This window comes from Chiloscyllium plagiosum, unplaced genomic scaffold (genome assembly GCF_037043375.1).
Source record: "Chiloscyllium plagiosum isolate Xiang-an unplaced genomic scaffold, Cpla_swu_hap1 HiC_scaffold_9, whole genome shotgun sequence".
NCBI classification, from domain to species: Eukaryota; Metazoa; Chordata; class Chondrichthyes; order Orectolobiformes; family Hemiscylliidae; genus Chiloscyllium; species Chiloscyllium plagiosum.
In genome coordinates this window covers 85,441,445-85,465,570 of record NW_028270147.1, presented here as the reverse complement: position 1 = coordinate 85,465,570, position 24,126 = coordinate 85,441,445, and the positions used below count along the sequence as shown (strand labels likewise).

Sequence of the window (24,126 nt, the reverse complement as noted above, 5' to 3'; positions counted from 1 at the left end):
ATAACATTGACAGTAGCCTGGTGGTATCTTAATTTTCTAGCTACCACAAACTTGAAGGATAAAAGCATAGAAAAGTCTTTGTTTATTAGATGCTTTCATCTTTGCTGCATGCACAGAGATGCAATGTCCGTGGTATTGTGCAATTTTTTAATGATTCCAGGGTGTTTAACTTCACAGTCCTTTTGAAATGTTGATTGGTCACATGGGTAATGTCAAAGCCACTTTCAAACCCACCTTATTCACAGGCAATAGAGAATAGACAGTCTATTTCAAACTTATTCACTTTTTATTGCAGTTGCTTGGCAGTATCAAACTTAAGTATTGCTGGAAAAGATACTTGCTGCAGATATTATTCATTGTGCAAGCTTTGTACATTTTTAAATTAACAAAAGCATGGGCGATAATGGCTCTCTGGTGCATTTTCATTGATAATTGAAGTTGACCTGCCAACTAATCATGTGGTATAAACTGTTGCTCCATTTAAAGTTTTGCATTCTTGTGCCTGTCTTAATGAGTGCAAGACAAATACCTTCAACAGCATTTGTCTTAGTTCAGCAATAATGATTGTTTCATGAATGATAAGGACTTCCATCAATGTGTTTAAGAAACATTTGGGTGCCATGTTGGGAGAGTCATTGTACGATTTTTGCTGCCATGATAGTTAAGCATTAACAGCTTTTGCAATCTCCATCTATTGATAATTTTGTAAACCCTGTTACTGATGTTCTGTTCCATATAATTGAGAACACACGCTAAGAGTACTGCACTTCAGCAAATGTACTGAATACACTTGATGACATATGCTCAGATTACTCTTTTATAATGTGCACAAAAAATTCTAATGGTAGCATGCATCAAATTAATTTTCATAACACAATATTCTATTATTTGTAATATAAAGGATTTCTCTTGGATATTGTCTCGAATTGTCAAAAATACACATAGCAGTGAACCCTACAGCTAATTTTTGTTATAAACTGTTAAATTACTCTATATGACATAGCACCAAAACTACTGTTGCAGTGAATCACTGAAATTATGCTATCACAAAACAAATTTGCTTTTGGCAAAACAGAATGTAATCCTTCTGGTAATATACACTGAAATTACTCATCCTGATATACATTGAAAATGTTTTGGTACTGCACACTAAAATGACTCTCGTGATGCAAATTGGAATTCCATCTGGTAATGTATGCTGACGTAGTCATTTCCCAAGTTTATTCCTTAAGCACAGAACCTTATTTGCTGACAACAGTTCTTACAAAATCACTTACAGATCCCCAGTTTTCACTGGTCCAAGTGAAACTGCTTGCCAGCAGCATGAAAACAGCAAATTTTTAAAAACACTCCTGACTGCTGTCCCACATTCCACCTTCTGTAAACCTGACATCATCCAAAAATCTGCTGCCTGTGTCTTAAAACAAAGTAAGTTGCTTTCCCTTATTACTCCTGCATTGGCTCATTGTCAAGCAACACATTATCTTTAAAACACTCATCCTTTCATGGTTTGCCCCTCTTATGTCTGTAATCTCATATAAACCCACATTCCTCCAATATATCAGTGCTTCTCTAATTCTGGCCTTTTGTACATCTTCAGTCATAATTTCTAAACTATCGATGGCTGTGTCTTGATGTCTGGATTCAAGCTCTGGCCTTTCCTGTCCACTGCTCTTTGTTCCTTGATCTCATTGCCTTCTTAGAAAGATGTCTTAATACCAACCTCTTTGACTAAACTTTCAGTCATTTGACCTAATTTCTCTTTAAGTATTTTAATGTCATTCTTGGTTCTATGCATCTTTGGAGATTTCATTGCATTAAAATCACTAATACAAATGTAAGTTGTCGACATAGTGTACTCCTCTAAAATACATGAACCTACTCTTTCCCAAATGCATGGAAATTGTGCTGGTGGAATATAAAGTGAGCCTCCATTATCTAGTACAGATAGGTGATCATGCAGAGCATTCTGTGGAAATCCCATCAATGTTTCCTAAACACAAAAGCTAATGCATTGCAATGCAGAACCCTGGTGTCCACACTTCCTTCAAATGGACTAACTCCAGTCTTTGCTGGCAGCAATTATTTGCAGAGCAATTCTTTTGACCTCCAATTGATAACATGCACCATGGTTATTATTGGATACATTAAAAATGATTCTGGATTAGAGTGGTGCTGGGAAAGTCTGACCTGCTGTGCTTTTCCAGCACCACTCTAATCCAGAATCTGGTTTCCAGCATCTGCAGTCATTGTTTTTACCTACATTAAAAAAAGAAATTCGGCACTGCGCACTAAAATAAGAGCTGAAATTGCTCTAATTCATATAAAAACAATACTTGCTAATATACTTTATTTTCTGTTAATACATATAGTTGACACATTCTTGACATAAAATATTAAAGAGCCACTTGTAGAATACTGTAAACTTAACGCTTGTTAGCATACACTGGGCCGTTTTGTCTCATGCTGAATGCAGAGCTGGGACTGTAGCGTTTCTTTTCCAGACAGACTTTTATCTGACGTACACCATTTAACTTTTTTTTTCCGCGAATGGGGCTTGCAGTTTATTGAGCGCAATAACGTTTCCCCTCCGACTGCAGCAGCTGCTTTCTTGCCCTTCTTTGTTTGAGCCTTTCCTACCCTAAAAAGGAGTTTACTTATCTTTCAAGTGGAAGCATTGTACATGTGAGCCAGTTGCCTATCTGTTCATTTCGGGTAGACGACTGACCTGCTGTGCAAAGAAAACGCTCATCTTTTATCCTGGACATATCTTGCTTAATAAACTACTATTGGTACTTACAATATTTTCAGTTTATTACCAAGTTATTTCAGTCTAAAATATTATTGGTACTTTACACTGAAATAATTTGGAAACAGACTGAACGTATTGGTAAACACGTCGAAGTTACTATTAATAATGTGTTGATAAAGAACGATTGTAACCGTGCACTGAAATCATTATTATTAATATACATTGAAGCTTCTATTGACAGTATACACTGAATTTGCTTTAAGTAATGATCTCGAATTATTGTTGGCAGCAGAGAGAAAAATAACACGCGACTGGACACAAATTAGTTCAGGTCAGCAACTGTTATTTCACTATTGATAATATATACAGTTATGCTTGGTAATAAACACAAAAAATTAGTATTGGTGACATATACTGAAACTAGCGTGTGCTACCTACAAAGATTGAGATATGCAATGCAATGCCTGTAAAGTACACTACACCGAAAGTTCCACGCAGAAAATTGATGCATGCAGAACAGAAAAATTACCATCATAAAAATTTGAGACAAACGCAATCGCCCAAATTTGGATGCAAATGTGCAGGTCAGACGCAAAAGTTTCTGAGTATATTTGTTTATTTGTGTGGAGAGGAGCCGGAGTGATTGAGAGCAGACAGATGTGAAACGCCCAGTAAGGATGACTCTCCCAACCCACTTCTTTCTCAAGTCGTTGACTGCATTTTCTTTCAGGGGCAAAATCCGCGAATTCGTTCAAGCTTGTCCTTTAAATGTTGTCAGAACAGTAAGTAGCAATTGTCGCCATGTGATTTCGTGGCTGGACGAGCGATTAGGGGGCTAAACATGGGTTACAAATCACTGAAGTTTTTGACCCGACGAGAAAGTCAGTTTCAATGTTGCGGAACCTTCTCAAACAGTTTTAAAGGGAGGTTCTTCACATTAAATAACTGAAAGGAATTCAGCGCATCAAAAGCTTTTGTGTGTACATCTTCTGCACGTGTCTGTAATTCTCTTAGTCTGCCTATCATAGTTTAGCATCGATGCCCCTGCATTTATTTCAGGGGTAGGGCTTGAGTTAGGTGTTTCTGTGTGTTTGTGTCGGTGACCGTGCACTTTTCACTATTTATCTGCTCTCTGTTGTTGATTTTGCAGGCCTGTGTCAATGCTGCGGGGTATGTGTGCCACAGTTTATGCACATCTTTGTTGGTTCTTATTACGACGTTTCTGTGTTGTTGTCTCAGTGTCTGCGGGATTTGTCAGTGTTTCTGCGGGATTTGTGTGTTGTTTTTTTAATATATGTGTTTCAGTGCAATGCCTGTAGAAGAAAATGTACGTCCATGAAATTAGCTAGAAAATTTAAAGATATATGATTGCGATTATGAGAAATTTACTGCAATAATTATGAGCAACATTAACGTTCTTCTAGATTGGAGACATAATTGGCAACAGTCACGTTGAGGATGAATTCATGCATTGTATCTGGGATAGTTGACACAATTTGGAACCAGCCAGGAATGGGTTATTTTTGATCCAGTAATTTGTGATGAAAAAGCATGCATTATTGATGACATTGCACAGGATCCTTTGGGGAAGAGTGATCGTAAAATGATGGGATTTCACATTCAGTTTGAAGGTCTGAAACAATTGTCTTAAATTTAAATAAAGACAATTGGAAAGATTTGAAGATTAAGTTAAAGTAATCTGCAAGGTAGATTTTAATCTAAAATAGTCAATAAGCCGTGACAGGCATTAACAGGGATATTGCAAAATTTTGATCAAATTTCTATTCCATTGCAAAAGCAAAAGTTTGCCTGAAGATTAACCATCTCTGGTTAACTGAGCAATTTAACAATGGTATATCATTGAAAGCAAAGACATACTCTTTTCTTTTGAACAGTAATGGGAGATCAGAAAAACAAAAGGACATTCTAGAAATCCACAAAGGAGGACAAAAAATAAATGGTTAAGAGAAAAAATATAGATTGTGAGAATAAATTAGAAAGAAAGACAAAATGGTAAGAACTTTGGGAAGTTTGTAACAAGTAGAGTAGTTAATGCTAAGGTTGAATCATAAGACAAGTTGATAATGGGAAACAAAAACTGGCAGAGCATTGAACAAATAATCTGGTTGCTGACTCCTTGCTAAAGGACACAACAGGCATCTCAAGAATAATAGAAAATAAGGGAGAAAAGCAAATGAGTAACTTAAAACAGTCTTCACTAGAGAAAGAGATTAAGTACTAGGCAAATTAGTGGCACTCGAGACCTTGGCATTCTAGAGCTGCAAAGCAATTAGATGCATTGGTTTTAATTTTTGCAAATTTCCTTTGATTCCAGCAGAACAGAAGACTGGAAATGTGACACTTCTATTTAAAAAGCAGGGAGACAGAAAGCAGAAAATCATATTCGAGGTACCCCAACACCTTTGTTGGGAAAATGCTAGAATCTATTATTAAGGAAGTAGGAGCAAAATCATAATAAAATCGGGTAGGGCAAAGCCATTACGGCTTTGCCATGAGAAATTGTGAATCATTTCTTGGAGCTGTTTAAGACAGTAACAAACATCATTGGTAAAGAGAAACCATTAGATCTTCTGCATTTGGATTCAAAAATGAATTTGATAAGGTGCCATACAAAAATGACTGAAAAAAGGTAAACATATATAATACTGGAGATAACATATTAACATAGTTAAAGGATTGGCTAACTAACAGAAAACATAATATCAAGATAAAATGTCAGTTCAGTATGTCAGTTCTAACTCATGGAACACCATAAGGATTACTTGGGCTTAAACTATTTATAGTTCACACTAATGACCTGGATGAAAGGTTGCATTTTAGCCAACTTTGATAATGATACACAAATAAATAGGAAAGGAATTTGTGGGCAGAACACATAAACAGTGCAAAAAGTGAATTTGCAGAGATTTGATAGATGGAGTATAAAATGGACAAAAGAGATACATTCTCCATTTTGATCTGAAGATTTAACAGCAAATTTTTTTTTTAATTGTAAGAGACCACAGAATGCTATGGTAGAAAGAGATCTGGATGCATCCACACATATAGCAAACGTGTACAGTAGGTAATTAGGAAGTCAAATAGAACATTGATCTTTAATGCAACAGGGCTAGTGTGGAAAAGTAAGGAAGTCTTTCTGCACATTTGAAGGGCATTGGTAAGACCACACCCAGAATAATCCTTGCAATTTTAGTTATGTTAATTAAAGAGGCATATGGTTGCACTAAAGGCTATTCTAAGAAAGAACAGTAGTTTAATTCCAGGAAGGCAGAGGCTTGTTTGTGGGAAAAAGTGGAAAAAGTTGAACGCATGCACTTTTGAGATTAGAAAAAAGAATGGTGCCCTTATTGAATAATTTAAGATTCAGAGGAGGCTTGGCAGTATGGGTTCTGAGAGAATGTTTCACCTGATGGAAGGATCTAGAGCTAAGGGCGTTGTTTCCGAATAAGGGGTCACTTATCTAAGACAAAGGCAAGGAGGGATTTCCTTTTTCTAATCTTCGTAAACTCTTGGCATTTGCTACTTAAAAAAACTCTGGAGGCTGAGCCATGACATCTATTTAAAACAGAAGTAGACTTGAATAATGGAGAGTCAAAGTTTTTGAGGAATTGGTGAGAAAGTGGACTTGAGGTCAAGATCAGATCAATCTTATTAAATGGCCGAAGAGGCTAAACAGGGCTTACTCTTCATTTCTGATCTTTGTTCGAGTTTATATGCATTTTTACAGCCTTTCTGTGTGCTTACATTGGTTCTGCTGTGTATTAACGTTTCCTTTTCTGTGCATTTGGTGATGGTTTGTTTGAAGATTTTAATGTGCACTGTTCTATACATTTGTCTGTGTTTCTGTGAATTTTGGTGAAAATATATGCAATTGTATCAGTATTTCTTTACATATGTGCTAACATTTGTTTTGGATATAAGTTCTTATGGATTTCAGTATCAGCGTCATGTTTGATGGGAAACTTTATTCATGTTGCCTTTCTGTATTTCCAAAGAAAACCTAGTTAGGGCTTAAAGGCATTTTTTTATTTCAGAAATTAGAGTCATAGAGTCATAGAGATGTACAGCATGGAAACAGACCCTTCAGTCCAACCCGTCCATGCCGATGAGCTATCCCAACTCAATCTAGTTCCACCTGCCAACACCTGGCCCATATCCCTCCAACCTCTACCTATTCATATACCCATCCAAATGCCTCTGAAATGTTGCAATTGTACCAGCCTCCATCACTTCCTCTGGCAGCTCACTCCATACATGTACCACCCTCTGTGTGAAAAAGTTCCCCCTTAGGTCTCTTTTACATCATTCCCCTCTCACCCTAAACCTATGCTCTGTAGTTCTGGACTCCCTGAACACAGGGAAAAGACTTTGTCTATTTGTCCTATCCGTTCAGAGTCCTGATTGAAGCTCTTCTTGTGCTTAACAACAAGAAAGTTTGAGATTGACTTCTTATCAGTTTCAATTTGTGTTAAAATCCAATCATTTGCTAAAGCAGTGCAGTGATGAAAGCCTGCTTTGGAAATGACTGCCAACTGTGGATATATTGAATCAATTTGTTCCGACACATACAGAAATTGCTGGAGAAACTCATTAGGTCTGACAGCATATATGGAGAGAATAAAAATAGGTAATGTTTTGAGGCTGATATGATTTTTGTGGAATAATTCTTCTGAAGAAGATTCATATCAGACTCAAAATGTTAACTCTTTTTCTCTCTTTTCCCTCCTCAGATGCTGGCAGACCTATTGAGGTTCTCCGTATGTGTCAGAACAAATTGGTTGGTTTCAGATTTCTGGCACACCTCTGGAGTAACAAGTTCAGAATAGATGTCATTTCCTTACCCCCCAACACTTATCCCTGGAACATCTGGATAACAAGGATGCCTATGTCCACTTTCTGCACCACAATTACAAACAAACTAATTTCCAAATGCAGCAATGTGGATCTCAACTCCGCTCTCTGTAATGAGATTCTTGACTTCCTGACCAATAGACTGCAATCAGAATAGGTGACAACACCTCCTCACCATAATCCTCAACACCATTGCCCAGCAAGGCTGTGTATCCCCATTGTCCTCACTCCCACTGTACTTCTTCTCAACTCGTGTGACTGTGTGGCCAAATTCTGCCCAACTCTATTTACAAGTTGGCTGATGACACCTCCGTTGTCGGCCAGGTCTCTAACAATGACAGGGGAGAGTATAGGAAAAATATTGAGTGCTTAGCAGCTTGGTGTAAAGACAACAATCTCTCCATCAGCAAAATGAAGGAGCTGGTCATTGATTTCAGGAGGCAGAGTGAAGGGCACACATCTGTCTGCATCAATGGTGCTGAGGTGGAGATGTTTGAGAGCATCAAGTTCCTGGGAATGATGATCACCAACAATTTGTCCTCGTCCACCCACGTCAATGTGATGGTCAAAAAAGCACAACTCTCTATCTCCTCAGGAAGCTATGAAATTTTTCAAGTCCACAAAGGCTCTTACCAATTTATATAGACGCACCATAGAAAGCATTCTATCTGGATGCATCACAGCATGGTATGGTAAGTGCTATTCCCAAGGGGCACAAATAACCAGCATTTCGGCCTTTGATTCCATCTATACTTCCTGCTGCCTCAGAAAAGCCATCATATTTTAATTTTTGTGTAACTATAGTGAAAACATAATGAAAAACCCTCCCACTGTGGTTATACTCTCTTCCACCCTCTTCCATAGGATAGAAGGTATACAAGTTTGAATGCACGGAAAAACAGATTCAAGAACAGCTTCTTCTTCACTGTTATCAGAGTTTTGAACAGACTGCTCAAATATTAATGTTGATCTCTCTCTCTGTCTGCACTTTCTGTGTGACTGTAACACTGTATTCTGCACTATGTTCTGCTACCCTGATGCACTTTCTATGGTGTGATCTGCCCAAAGAGCATGCAAAATGGTGGCACATGTGACAACAATAAATCAAGTCAAATCAAATCAGTTGTGACTTAAACCCCGGCATTCAGGCTAAGGGGTAAAGGTTACCATATCACTACATCACATTAGATCTGTCAGTGCATAGGTGTGCAGTCAGAAAGTATTGGTGCTACTTGTCCACTATCTGGATTTGCTTGTAAAACATAGCAAGTTTTATTACTCTTTTCTTACTTTTCAAAAATTTCTATGCATAGGAATAACGTCCTAATTCTTTTAGATTCCACTTTCCAAGGCTGCAAGACTAAACTCAATGTAGTCCCATCACAACATCTAAAGCATGGTGCATTCAGCAGTGTCCACACTGGGGTACATCGCAGTGCGCTAAGCAGTGTCAGAAGTCACACGGCACCAGGTTGCCGTCCTACAGGTTTATCTGAAATCACAAGCTTTCGAGGTGCTGCTCCTTCATCAGGTGAAGAGAAGCACACAGGCACAGAACTTATAGGCAGAGACATCAAAAGGTCATGCAAATGGTGCGAGTGGAGTATCCACAAACTGAATAACAAGTCTCTGCAGGTGATCAAGAATGTCAGACAGTGTGGGTAAAGTGTCAACAGCTGAACAGCCAGTGAAGGGGATTAAATGCGATAGAGGGATGATCACACAAAAAATTAAAATAAGATGGTGCTGGAGACAAACCAAATGGCTGGAATAATATGATGAGTATAAGAGTCACACGCTGAGGGTCTAATCAAAGTAACAAGTAATCTATAACTGTACAGAGTAATAAAGGTAGAGAAATCACAAGTTATCAAGGTGATGGTGTCAAAACTGGACAGCGAGGAAGATTTTACATCAGGAATGAGTACCTGGTCACAAACATTCTCTCTAAAGGGGTTGGGTGATGTGTGGCATTTGCTGGGCATTGCTAGCACTGCAGTCTGACTGGCGCAGCTGCCCGTGTGTCAGAGATGGTTTTTGTATGATTGAAGGGTGTTGTGGTGCTAATGCTGAATACACGACCACGCGCAATACTCTCTGCTGTCCAAGGCCTTGAGGTGCTGTGCGCTTCCGGGCTTGATTCTGGCCACAATGTACTTTAAAATTAATCTTTGCTCGATACCACCATTGATTTTGTTCCATTTTGAGAATTGATCAATAAATTCGATGAATCAATTCATTTGCTGATTAGTATAATCCCCTGAAAGGTCCCCTCGGGGTTCACTTGTTGATTATTCAGACGTATTTGCAGACACGTATACTGCACGGAGACTTGTCTGTTCAGGATTCCGGTACTAGGCCGTTTAGACAGTGTTTCGTTCAGAGGAATGAAGTGGCTGTACCAAACAGCAGCACAGTCTGGCGAATCTTGACAATCTCTTTGTTGGGCTTCGGGCAATTCGAAAGAAACGCTCACTTAAAAAAATAAGGCTTACAATTCGAGCGAGTTTTGTTCAATAGAAGGGAAAGGGGGGATGTTAGTTTATAAAGTCTGTCTCTGCTCACACAGAGTGAGGTCAACTCAAAGCCACTGTGTCTGCCTGACTCAGGCGATGCGAGAGAGCTGCGATGTAGACATTATCAGAGAAAGCGGTACAGCCACCCCTGGAAACTGTCAGTCTCCCGATTGATCACAGAGTAAAGGTACCGCATGACTTTTTTGCTTCCTCCATGAGCCGGACTCTGTTCAGAAAGAAGAGATTTAAATCCCGACTTCTGTGGAAGTGGGAAAGGGGATAAATCACGTGGGGATAAGTCGGCGGTGGAATCCGATGTGAAGTGGCAAAATTCAGCGGGAAGGCAATGCAGAAAAAAAAATTGGAAGGTTACACCCTGGTCCTTTTGGTTTTGCGAACAAGAACAAAACTCTGGAAATCTGAGACAAGCAAAGGGAGTGCTGGAGAAACTCAGCAGGTCTGGCAGCATCTGTGGAGAGAGAGCGAAAGAGTTAACGACGTGACTCCAGTCTGATTCTATAGCAGAACGTTTTTGGGGCGGGGGTGGAGGGGGGTTAGCCCAGACTTGAAACTTTAACTCTCTTCCTCTTTCCACAGACGCCGGCAGACCTGCTGCGTTTCTCCGACTTTTCTCCCTCACTTATAAGCAACATGTGAACAATTGGGGAAGCTTTGTTTAAATAAACGTCGAACTGGGGCCTGAAGAGAGACGGGTGCGCAGCCAGTTCAGTGGGAGACGCGACGGAAAGAGTTAAAAATCACACCACACCAGGTTGGAAGCACACACCAGCTTTCGGAGCTTCATGTTCAGGTGGTTGACGAAAGAGCAGCGCTCCGAAAGCTGGTGCTTCCAATTAAACCTGTTGGACTATAACCTGGTCTTGTGTGATTTTTAACTCTGTACACCCCAGTCCAACACCGGCATTCCGAATCGCGATGAAAGGAGTTAGTCTTATTTTGAAATTGAACTCTGGAGGTGCTGTTATTGTTCACTTAGGATGGACCGCGCAGGTTATGTTGAACCGGCGATATCAGACTGCTGTTTTTTCCCACTGACACGGCGGTGGGTCAGCGGTGTACACGAGAATAAAGGGAGTGGGCACTTGCTTCGTGGGGTTACTGAGCTGGGGCATTGTCTCAAATCTAGGCACTAAACTCTGGGCAGAATACCACAGCGTTGGAGGCACCATTTACTGGAACAATGTGCGGGGAGGGAGGTTTTTGATCTGGAACGATTAAGAGGAAATTTGAAAGAAGCGTTCGACTTGCTGAGGTTCAGAGAGTTGCTTCCAAGTTTCAACCGATTGACAAAAGGAGGACTCGGGAGAAAAGGTGTTCATTTTTCTCTCTCTCTCTCTGCCTGAGGGGCCGGTGGAGGTCGATCCAATAGGGATTTGCTTGAAGGAACGCACCGGTGATAGCGGAACGGTGGGATTATTTCGATCGCTCCGCCACAATGCGCTGTAAAAAAAAAAGGCCTTCAGTCGAGCGAACTGAATGAAAGCAATGTGAATCCGAGAGACGGACCCCTGCTAAAGTCTTGCACGGACAGAGCGTGTCCCCCATTACAATACAGCGGTAGGATCAGGGCAATGATGAAGTCAGTCACAGTCGCTCGAACCTTTTTCGAGCGGGAGAGAAATAAAAGAAAATGAGAAGCATTTATATTCCGGCAAAGTATGCTAGGTCGATAGTTCCCAGTTTGTTAAAACGACCGTACTTTCACCCGCATTTCAAGATACATTTGTAACACTGGTCTCCCACCTGAAACCACCGACCCCTCACACACCCCTTATTGATTTTCTTTTCATTCCATGACCCACTCTGGCAGAACTCAGGCTAATCATTGCTAGTCGAGCGGAGGTCGGCCACAAACCCCGCACCATTAATTCATGATGTGGAGGTGCCGATGCTGGACAAAGTTGAAAATCACGCAACACCAGGTTATAGTCCAACAGGTTTAATTGGAAGCGCTAGCTTTCGGAGCGCTGCTCTTTCAACAACCACCTGATGAAGGAGACAGCATTCCCAAAGGCTAGTGTTCCCCAATAAACCTATTGGAGTATAACCTGGTGTGGTGTGATTTTTAACCATTAATCCAGAATTTGCACTTGTCTCTGTACCTGGTTAAACTAAAGCTTTCAAGTTGGGTAAGTAGATTCCCGGGGCATCTCCATTCCAATCACCTGACGCTCTCGAACACTAGCACTTTGGTCCCAGAGGGTGACTTTCATCCCCTACCTCTCAAGTTTCAAATCTAATGTTGACCTTGCTTCTTGTGCACCATTGCAGTCGTAATTTTCTGTCCCCCGTTCTGTTCTATCACCCTATAATCTTTGTATGGTATGTATAGTATGTACTGCACGGTAAAAACAAAACTGTTCACTGTAGTTAGGTACATTTGACAATAGTAAAACAAGTCAAATTGATATCCGCACTGGTTTCGCTTTACTGAGGACAGACCTCTCCAATATGTTTCCAGCTCGCTGGTCTAATCATTGCTATCCTGTATGTTCACTGCCAAGATGCAGTTCTTGTCTTGCCCACGGGCGCTTCATAAATCCGGAATTCATTAACCTGTGACACAACGTAAACCCGACAGAGAGAGAAAAAAGTAAGAACTACAAATGAAAATCGAAGCGGGGTTGGGGGTGTGGAGAGGTTAGGTGTCGGATGAAAATTGCAAGTCTTTGGAGGAAGAGGATACCGACGAGAGAACTGCACAGAGAACCTGACGACAGAAATAGTGAAGAGGATAATCTGGAGTGTGGGGCTGTGCAATGTGAAAGCTGAAGAAACAGGTGATGTTGGTCCTGGACACCTTTGGTTCGTGGATTTAGAGACGCAAGGAGGAAGTAAAATGGTGGGGTGACGATGGAGTGAGTTTGGGGGCAAAATACAAAGAGCATTTGCAGTTTGATTAATGTTATCAGCATGAGATTTGGATTGGGCATGTGTTGAGAGGAGGTGATTGGTGGAAGGAGAGGGGCTAAGAGGAGGGGAGTAGAGGCAGGCAGTAAACACTCAGCAGGTCAGACAGCACCCGGGGAGGGAGAAATAACATTCCAAATCAAGCTGGAACGTTCTCGCTGCTTCCCCCACAGCTCAGTGAGGGCAGGGTGAATGCGGTTTAATGGAATCGAACACAGCCGCTGGAGAAGGCTTCGATTTTCCAAACGTTAAGCTGGAGGAAATTGTGTCTCATCTAAATTAGGGCGGCCAGCCACCAAAGGGCATTTGAGAGACTTGCTGACGACCCAAGAGACTGGGTGCTGCGGCGGTACCTGGGGAAGTGGACCGCATGTTCCTCTCGGCGACATCACCAAGGATTAACAACAACGATTTCCATTTGTTTAACCAGTTTAACCCGGCAAAACGTCCTAAGGCCTCGTACGGAGGGTAACCAGTTCAACATTGACAGCGCGCCAGCGAAGGAGGTAGAACGACAGACGCTAAAAACGTGTGGGCAAAGAGATCAGTGTTAAGGAAAGGTCTCTGCATGGAGGGAAGAGAGGTGGAGGCATGCTGGAGGTCAGAGTCTAGATGAGAGCGGTGCTGGAAAAGCGCAGCAGGTCAGGCAGCATCCAGCAGGAAAATCAACGTAAGGGCTTTTGCTAGATGCTGCCTGACCTGCTGCGCTTTTCCAGCACCGCTCTCATCTAGACTCTGACCTCCAGCATCTGCAGTCCTCAATTCCGCACGCTGGAGGAGACCCTTCGGCGCTAAACATCTGAAGGCGCGGCCAGTAAAGGATGGGATAGACAGGGGCTGCACCAACGCGCTAATTGGAGCAAGTAGAGTGTGGGCGGGTAATAAGAGATCTTTTGGGAGTTCTCCTGGGGTAAGGGTGCGGGACTGGGGTGGAATGCTCTGGCAGGGAGGTGGAAAGGTTGCAAAGCACATTCTCTGTGTCAATGCGGTGACCCTGCCAGGACTGGCTGTGTGTATTGGAATGAATGCGTCGCTGTGTAAATATCCCAGTGCAGCCAGGGCCCTCCTGATAGACATTTATCCCGCACCATGGACCCATCAGCAAAAACAAAACGCAACATTGAGCTAGTGCATGCAAGTCTGCGCCTGCTGGCCTGACTTCTGATAAGTGACGGGAAGGCAGGACAAGGTGGTGCATCGATTCCGAACCAAGACCCAATTAACCAAAGTCCCGCCCACTCTCCTCAATACTCTCCTCTTATGGCAAAGTCGCGCCCCCTGGGGGTGGAGAGGGGAGGAGGAAGGCGGGGGACCCTCGCTCTCTGATTGGCAGGGGGGGAGCCATGATGTCATGATGTGTTGGACTGACTGGATGTGAGAAAGAGAGAGATCTGGAGGGATCATTGAGAAGGGAAATCCCGCATCAACACAGCCACAGGGCCAGTGGATTTATTCATTGAGATCCGGACGGAATCGTATTTCTTTGTTTTGTTTTAGAATTAGAGAGTATAAAGATCTGGACAGATAGTTCTATCGCTGTTGGTGGGACGGGAGGGGGTGGAGGAAGGTTTTTGGGGGGGTAGGGGAGGGTGAGGTGTAGTGGGGGAAGGACACTCCTTTGGGGAAAAAAAACCAAAATGATGCAAAGTGCAACCGTGACCACAGAGAGTCCCGGAAAAGGAGTTCGGGAGCTGCTGGGAGTCACGGTACAACGTAAGGAGCTTTCAGTCCCAGGGACGTTTATCCAGCCGCGGGGAAGCCTTGTTGCTCGCACTCCATATGCCAATGCGGCGGGGAATCCGCATTTCTGAGCAAAGGGGGTGCGTGCTGAGGTTGGGGGAGCTCGGAGGAGGGAGTGGGGGAATAGAGGCCAGGGTTAGAAGGATGTATCAGAAGGGACATCAGGTGGATGCATTGCTGCAGGAATTCAAATGAGGAGCCCAAATGCATTGCAGGCTGCATTGTACATAAGGCCCCGATGTTCTCGTTTAAGGCCAACGTATTGGTGACCATTTGGCTCGGGAACGTGAGTGTTGCAACTTTTCATCAGGAGACGGGAGGAGGAAGGGGATAAAGAAGACCCCGGTGTGGGTTACATCAGTCACCTGGCAATGAAGCGCCGGCTGCCAGCAATGCCCTGAAGTGGGCAAGCTCTCCGGTTGGAAACATGAAGGGATACTGCACGGACTGCGCTGCTCCGCAATTCTGGAGTTAAAAAAAAAGCCCGCAACAAGTTCAGGCTAGCCAACGCTGCAGGAGAAATCATAATTTAAAAAATAAATTAACCCAAGCCTGCCTTCTCAGCTGACATGACTCGGCAAAGAGGACATGGAAGCCTCGGGCAGGTTCGAGGATCGGGGCTTGAACTGCCCGGAATGTTACCGTGTGCACCCAGTGGGCAGTGGGAGGAGGAGTGGGGGGGCTGGTTAAAGCGTGTGACACTGTCAGAGACCATTCACTCAACGCCAGTAACAGAGCTGTGCAGGAAGCCGCAACAGGGAGACGGGAAGCCCAATTATAATGGACAGCCCGCCTGCTTCATATAGTCAGGCAACACGGATAAATAGTCTTTATCAGGTTTTATTTCCAAGGCTGCCTTTCAGTTTTTATCATGTATCGACAAGGCATATTAACAGTCCGGGACATACCACTAGCCTCTCTCTCTCTTTAGCTGAAAGTGTATTGTTTATTTTCACGCATATGCATATTTGTGTGTGTGTGTGTGGGGGGGGGGGGGAAGTATTAATATTAAATAGGGTTTCAAAGCTGTCTTAAAATAATTAGGTTAAAGTGTAGAGATCGAGTTACTCAGCAACCAAGGAGGGGGATGCCCGTGTCGAGGCCGGATGGATGTTGGGGATGTATGTAATCCAGAGAAGTGTGCTGAGAAAAGTGTGTTTCCAATTGCTAGTTGTGTTCCCGGTTTGGTTAGTATTCTGTCCGTGCTCCCCGTAACACCCGGACCAAGCCGCACCGTTGAGTTTATTTGCTTCAAGTGAGCTGTTGACGAGCGGCCGCAAGGAGCTGTCCCGGGGACACAGCGGACTGAAAGCGAGTGGGATTTCTGCTGCTTGCCAGTCTGAATCATTCATCAGGACGGGACTGTCCCTGCTGCGGCGACTGAGCTCCTGATCCAAACCTTAAGCATTTTTTAAAATGTTAAATTTGAACGCAAGTTAATTTTATTTATATTTATCTGCTTTCAAATGTCAATGACATGCAGGTGTTAATGCTTTTGTTTATTATATGCTAAAAAGTCACTATATTTCACATTGATCCTCCATGGAACAATGGTTCTTAATCACAACACTCGCCTTCTTACATATGCTCCTGCGTTACATCAACTGAACCTGGTGACTCAGTTTAACTCGTTGTGCCTTTTTGTTAAAAGTTACATATTTGAACACTTTCTCCCTGATCACGGGCAAACTCCACGTCTGTGAACTTGTAATTACCATGGTTCTTTTTTTTTAGTTAGTCTCAATTTATGGGTGTTCTAGTCACATTCGAGCATCTTTCTTCGTTATAAATGAAAAAGTGGGGTTTTTTTTTCCGAGTTTGTCATTACATTTTAAACGTTGTTCCCAAGTTACAAGTCAGAGATTGTCAAAACAAAACTCAATCTGCCCCATTTTGTTGGTTGGAAAGGCAGAATGTTTTCGAGACTAAGGGACCCTGGTCTGTTCACGGTTTGTCCCTGTTTTTGTTCTCGGGCAGTCGGAATGCATGTATTGGACAGTCCACTTGCCACACACGCTGACAGTTTGGGAAAGCATCCCTGCACTTTGCTGTCAAAGGTGAACAGGAGAATTCTGCCTTTCCTTATGTTCAGGAATATCCAAGTTGAACATTTGGAATATTTTAAATTCCTACTTCTGTACTGTACCACATTTCACTTGGAATAATATTGCCGACTAACTGTCATGATAAAACGAATTAATAGTGGGAGTTTGACCGGGATAAAATTCCTCAGCATCTTCACGTCCCTGGTGTTCACACGCTGCCAAGTTTATTCCGTAAAAGTCTTTTTTGCCATCTATATTGAAGATTTGTTATCTCCTTTATGTCCTGCCTTTGTGTTCGATTTCTGTTCTGCTCTGGTCCTCTCACGTGTGTATAATTTCTTCCCTCGCCCCAGTTACTGAGGTTACAACTATATTTCTGCAGGGTTCATTCTTGTTGTCTTGTGCACTGTGTTCTGCTTTTAGACTGACTCCTCTTCCTCTCCCTTTTGCAGAGATCCCGCTTTGCGCGGGTTGTAACCAGCACATCCTGGACAAGTTCATTCTGAAAGTGCTGGACCGCTCTTGGCACAGCAAGTGCTTGAAGTGCGCTGACTGTCAGCTACAGCTCACGGACAAGTGTTTCTCCAGGAACGGCAACGTTTACTGCAAGGAAGACTTTTTCAAGTGAGTCAGCTCGCGCGATGTGCGACTGCCCTCAAAGAGCAGCGTGGCCCATCAAAACCCCCGCACAGGTCACCACTCTCACTCAGTGCCCATTCAGGGGGCGTAGGCTGTGCCCAGATGTCCACCGGGCACATCTGTAGCACGGCAGGGTGGAGAAGGATTTGCTTCACAGCACGTTATGATTGAATCATGTGTGCACTGTCGCTGCATTACACAGAGTTGCTGCTGAAAATAACAAATGTTGGAGATCACAGCGCGTCAGATAGCATCCATGGAGAGAACAAGCTGATGTCCAGATGAAGAGTCGAAACGTTAGCTTCCCTTCTCTCCATGGATGCTGCCAGAGCCGCTGTGATCTCCAGGGTTTGTTGTTTTCTGTACAGATTCCAGTAGCTGTAGTTATTTGTTTCTACATAGAGTTGCTGCTTATTGAATGTATTTAGACAATTGATGTGATACCTTAAGGTCGTTCTAACTTGCCCAGGGTAACTCCTTACTGCCTGCCGAAATCTAGGTTGTTTTCTATCACCTAAATCGCCATTTGGTATTGTCATCTGGAAAGCGGTCCTGTATTTCCCCACCCCCACCCTCTCTCACTTATCTCTCCACGCTTCAGGCTCTCTGCCTGTATTCCTGATGAAGGGCTTTTGCCCAAAACGTCGATTTCACTGCTCCTCGGATGCTGACTGGCCTGCTGTGCTCTTCCTGCACCACTAATCCAGAATCTTATACTTATTGAACCTAATCAGCTATCTCTCTTCAAACAACACACATAGCGCATTCCCAGATTCTCCCACACTCTTTGACACACATACATACTTTTTCTTTCACGCCCACTGTCTCCCTCAAAGTGCTATCCTCTCAAACACACTTCCCTTCTCAAACGCACACTCTCTCTCACACACACACTTTCGCTCAAACTGACACCCTCTCTCGCACATTCGTTTCGTCTCATACACACAATGGCTCTCAAAAATGCCCCCTCTTTGTAACACACGCACTAATAATCTCTCATACTGACACATTAACAACTCCTCTCTCATATACACTTTCTTTCTCCCATACACATGTTATTGTCACACTCTGTTCCCATTATTAGCATCGACTTGTAATACATAACGAAATCATATATTTGATGCCAGGAAGTGTACTGTTTTTGATGTCTGTTGCTGGGCGAACACAGACATATTCTGGTATTTATGTAGGGTTTATGTTGACAGTGAAGGACACATTTCTAAATACAAGCTGAATCAACATTTTGATACTTAGCGCCTCAAACATTCTGTTGCGTGTCCCCCTGTTGTGGTACACTGAACGCAGTTTTGCTCTCATTCTGCGTCATATGTGTTTGTTCCAGCTCAAAAGCCAGGACCAAATACACAGGTCAGATCACAAAACCTTTAAAGAGAGGCGGGACTGTTTAAATAGCAAGTCAGAATGGAGAGGCGCGGATATTGTCTGTCAGAGGGAAGCGATAGAACTCTAACGCTGGGTAACAGCGGGTTATATGGATAGGATAGGTTAAAATCAAGTAATTGGCCAGACCGATAGATAGCCAAGCGAGGTAGTCGCATTGTCCACTGCAGAGGCAAGGAGGTGAAGAGTGACCAGTACTTTATGTGGAGTTCGGATGCTTGTTAATAGCATTACAGCTTTTTGTGAGATGGTTGTATAAAGGTTACAGACCATTGCGGGATAGTTGTACAAAGGTTACAGGTTTTTGTGGGATGGTTGCACCAACGAAACACTACTGTGAACTGATTTTAACGAATATTGGAAACAATTGTGAGATGATTGTGTCAATATCGCAGCCTGTTGTGGGATATTTGCATCAATATTTGAGAATATTGCGGGATGCTTCGGATCAACATTTACAGGCCATTGTGAGACAATGCCTCAATATCACAGAACTTGTTGTATAAATGCTATGTATTGTTTGCGGCATGCAAGCCTAAAAGTTTATGCTGTTATTTCGATGAAATTTTGCCCAGTTGAAAATCTAGTGAATGAATTGCTGTCGGTGCCTGCGACTTACCTGAGCTTCACTCATAGTGGGAGCAAACGTAGATTCCGCGCATTGGCTGTGCAATCCAGGCCGGTTAAAAACAAGATTATTTAAATCAAGCCTTACAGCAGGAGAACATAGCACACCTTGAGAGAGAATGGGAGGGGGTGGCGCTAGGGGATAAAATGGCTTGTTCTCTGAAGAATGATCTCCACTTTGACCATGACGGGGTCAGTCTTGATCAGAGTCACTTTGTATACCGTGAATGTGTAATTATGCAATTAATATATCTGCTAGAAATAAGGCAAGATGATGTACCGAAAGCCTGAGCTAGATGGATATACATAATATGCACAGACATACTGAGAGAGATACCGGATAGATAGAGCCATCAAATGAGCATCCTAATATCCATATGTGGAAAGAAACACACGAAAAAAAAATGTTAATTGAATATACTTTCGTAACAAACGCCGTCTAGTTACTTGGTTATCACAGAACAGGAGAGAAGGTGAGCTGATTTGAGGACTTCTTAGGTAACAACTGGTATATTGCAAGTGGAAGAATGGGGGAGGAGTTGGGGGTTTAATGTTGAAGAGGTTTTTTTTCTGAGGGGCTGAAACATACAGGAAGCACCAACGAAAAAGGCTGGTCCAGTTGCAAAACAAAGGCGTTCTCGAACTCAAACCCGCTTCTGTTGCCTGCTTGCGGCACAGAGTAGTCCTTTTTCACCTCAGTTAATAGTCAGTCGGTGAAATCAACGCTGGGGATCTATGGTTACATTTTGTCTTTTCGAAGCCACTCCTAGATTTCGTCTTTTCTGACCCCAGGTTCTGTATTATGGCCTGTCGATTTGGCCTGCTGTTCCGTGGCTTGGTTCCTTACTCTCTCCCTCCCTCCAGTGCATTTTGTTGACCCAAATACTGAAGATTAACTTCAGCGGGTTTCCCACTGAATTACACTGCAAATCCGAGCCTTTAATCACCTCACCAAACAACATCTGCCCACTCTCGAAGCTGCGGCGCTCCGGTTTGAGCTGAGCATAATATTGTGCGCTGAAATAATATCGTGGGCTTACTCAATATTTTAAAAATACAATTTCTCCTGCAAAAGCAAAACCGGCCCTTCGCTGTTTAAAGTGAGAGAACGACAGTAGAGATAGTGCGGAATCTGTGCTTCAAAGCAATTGTCTGATAAACTTGCAAATTCTGTGCAGACTGGGTCGTTACTTAACCGGGGACCTCAGTTAAAATTACACCGACCGTGTCTTCAAAAAAGCGCACTAACGCTATTTAATTGGCTTTCAAGGCCAGATCGCTGTCCACATTTGAGAAGGGCCGTTTATTTTTGGATCTTTGTTTAAAGTTATCCAGCTCTTTCCAACCGGGATTTTTGATAAATTCCTGAGCCGAAATTGGACCCATCCTTAGGGCACGTAGTGGTGAGTGTTGTTTACACGGGACTGGGATTTTAAAATCTGTGCCGTGTAAATCCGAGTGATCTTTAAATCTCATGACAATCCTGTGAAGTAGCGCCGTTTCTATTCGGAGATTGACATCATGTGGAGAATTACAGTTTTTAACCGCCGTGTATAACCAAGATAAAAAAAAAATCCGGACATTCTCTTAGTCCGAAATTTCTGTAAAATCCCTTCGCCGCTTTGTAAAATTAACCCTTTAACGGCGCGGCTATCTTTGATTTGACAAGTGGGAAAGGACATTTACTGAGGACGTAACCCGGGGGTGAATCCTGGTCGTTTGATCCAGGCGCCACATCTCCCTGCAATATTGTCCTTTAAAGAAATAAACAGGATTTGAAATTTTTTAAACATTGCTAAAAGTATAAGAAAACGATTTCTAAAGGCAAAATACAGTTCAATCTTTTATTACATAATTTCTACCCCATTTGAGCGGTTTCAAGATGGTAATAAAATTCATGTTGAAAGTCGGCATGGTGGCTCAGTGGGTAGCAGCGGTTAGTCCCTCACAGTGCTAGGGACCCAGGTTTGATTCCATCCTCAGGCGACTGTCTGTATAGAGTTTGCACATCCTCCCCGTGCCTCTAACAATCCAAAGATGTGCAGTTTGGGTGAATTGGCCATGCTAAATTGCCCATAATGTTAGGTGCTTAGTCAGGGGGGCTTTGGGTTACTGTTTGGAGGGTATTTGCGGACTTGTTGGGCCAAATGGCCTGTTTCCAAGCTGTAGGGAATCTAATCTAATATAAAACCTGCGAATTTAATTCTGATTCACCTTTTTAAGTTAGGAAGCAACTGTGAGCTATTGCAATGTAATTTCAGCCGGTGAGACTAGAACATCCCAAGCGTAATAAAACCTAGGCTCTGTTCTGTGAAACCCCAATGTCGGACACTAGAGAAATTAGCAGCACGGTGCACAACATTTAACAACTCAAATTGATTTGCTAAAATATTATAACCATCGCACTGAAAAGTGCTTGAGGTCAGCCAGATTCATATCCAATTCTGACACAGGAAAATGCAACCATAAACCATCGAGGAGTGGGAGGCATTGACAATACAGGACTAAGTAAAATGTGAGCCGGATTAGTGTGACAGTACCTGAAGTGCAAAGTGGCTGATAAATGTGATCTGGTTTAGAGAGTGAAATGTGAAAGGATGAAAGAATGGATGCAGCGTGGATAAAAGGAGTGGTGTAATATGGATTAGGGAGAGAAGTGTGATCTGGATTAGGGAGAGAAGTGTGATCTGGATTAGGGAGAGAAGTGTGATCTGGATTAGAGAGAGAAGTGTGATCTGGATTAGGGAGAGAAGTGTGATCTGGATTAGGGAGAGAAGTGTGATCTGGATTAGAGAGTGAATTATGATCTGGATTAGGGAGTGAAGTGTGATCAGAATAATAAAGTGAATTGTAACCAGGGTTAGGGAATCAAGTGTGATCTGCATTACAGGGTGAATTGTGATCTGGAATAGGGAATAAAATGTAATCTGAATTAGAGAGTGATTTGTGATCTGGATCGGGGTGCTAAGTGATCTGAGCTGGAGAGTGAAATGTGATCTGGATTACAGGGTGAATTGTGATCTGGATTAGAGAGTGAGGTGTGTTCTGCATTAGAGGGTGAATTGTGAATTGAATTACAGAATGGTGTGGTCTACATTTGGGAATGAACGCGATCAGCATTTTGTTTTCCAAATGGTGAGCAATGTCGATTAGAGGGCAGCACGGTGGCACAGTGGTTAGCACTGCTGCCTCACAGCACCAGAGACCCGGGTTCAATTCCCGCCTCAGGCGACTGACTGTGTGGAGTTTGCACGTGGGTTTCCTCAGGGTGCTCCGGTTTCCTCCCACAGTCCAAAGAGGTGCAGGTTAGGTGAATTGGCCATGCTAAATTGCCTGTAGTGTTAGGTGAAGGGGTCAATGTAAGGAAATGGGTCTGGGTGGGTTGCTCTTCGGAGGGTCGGCGTGGACTTGTTGGGCCGAAGGGCCTGTTTCCACACTATAGGGAATCTAATCTAGAGGGTGAGGGTTTTCCCCCCATGGGAACTATTGCAAAATTTCAATATTTCGCTTCAAAATCTTCTTGTCATCTGGATATTCCTGTCCTGACTCTGAGCCGCTCTAATGTCAGCAAGCAACTCCGATCAAATTGAGGGAACCATTAGCGAACATCGGATTTCTGTGAGGTGTTGCCTGGCCCACTTCTGACGGCCCGTAATCTTTGATGTCTGTAATATGATTGCCCTCGCCTTCCCGCCCAGAGATTGGGGCACAGGGATGGTTCAGAACTTGGCCCTGAGAAATGTTCTCGGATGACCTTTCGTTACCAGTCCCGAGGACCGGAGAGTCGGCTTCCAGTGAAAACATCAACACTGGCAACGCGTTTGAAAGTTGGTTGAAAACAAAACAATAAAACATCCAGTTTTCCAGCAAACTGAGCGATCCGCATCACTGAGCGAGCCTCGCTGTTGGATTCGGCTAACGTAATATCTGCAAATAAGGCTTACTATATTTAACAAAAGGACGGTAACTCACTGATCACTGAGGTGTATTCGGGCCCTATTTGTACATCTCAGACAGAATCCAGTCAAGTCTGGGAATCAGAGAAAGTTCAGTGATTTAGTTGCATTGTAAGCAGCTAATTATGCAAGTTTCAGAAGATTCAGACAAATGGAAATCTGCAAAATTGAGAGCAAGAAACACGCTTATAGATAATTCACTTCTGGCAAATAACTTGGTGGAAATATTGTGCTTCTCCCGACCTGTCGATCAGTTAGGAGTAGATAAAAACGTAGTAAAAACTAGGACTGCAGATGCTGGAAACCAGAGTCTAGATTAGAGTGGTGCTGGAAAAGCACAGCAGGTCAGGCAGCATCCGAGGAGCAGGAAAATCGACGTTTCGGGCAAAAGCCCTTCATCATGAATAAAGGCAGGGTGCCTGCAGGGTGGAGAGATTAGGAGTGGAGACCGGTCCATTCCCTTCTCGGACTCAAACCACATTTTCCCTGAAATTTCACAGCTCTCCCTTCTGCCGGGCAGCGCTACTATTATAACTGCAGACACCGAAAAAGGTCTTTCTTTCTTGCACGTCTCTATAAACCTACCCGATGGGGTTAGATTGATTAGAAGAATAACCCATGTTATTGAGATTAGTTAGTTAAACTAA

At 42.9% G+C, this 24,126-nt stretch overlaps 1 protein-coding gene across 2 annotated transcripts in view; it reads left to right on the top strand.

The window, feature by feature from the left end:
* The window catches only part of lhx4 (LIM homeobox 4), a 124,750-nt gene that overhangs the window by 27,764 nt on the left and 72,860 nt on the right, over positions 1–24,126 (top strand). The window contains exons 1-2 of one of the 2 annotated variants that reach the window (XM_043699924.2): positions 14,704–14,784; positions 17,309–17,480. In XM_043699924.2, coding sequence (XP_043555859.1) covers positions 14,709–14,784; positions 17,309–17,480 — 248 coding nt within the window. In that variant the 5' untranslated portion in view covers positions 14,704–14,708. Of the gene's footprint in view, positions 1–14,703; positions 14,785–17,308; positions 17,481–24,126 lie in introns of those variants that run through there. The other variant, XM_087990891.1, reaches the window with a different exon arrangement.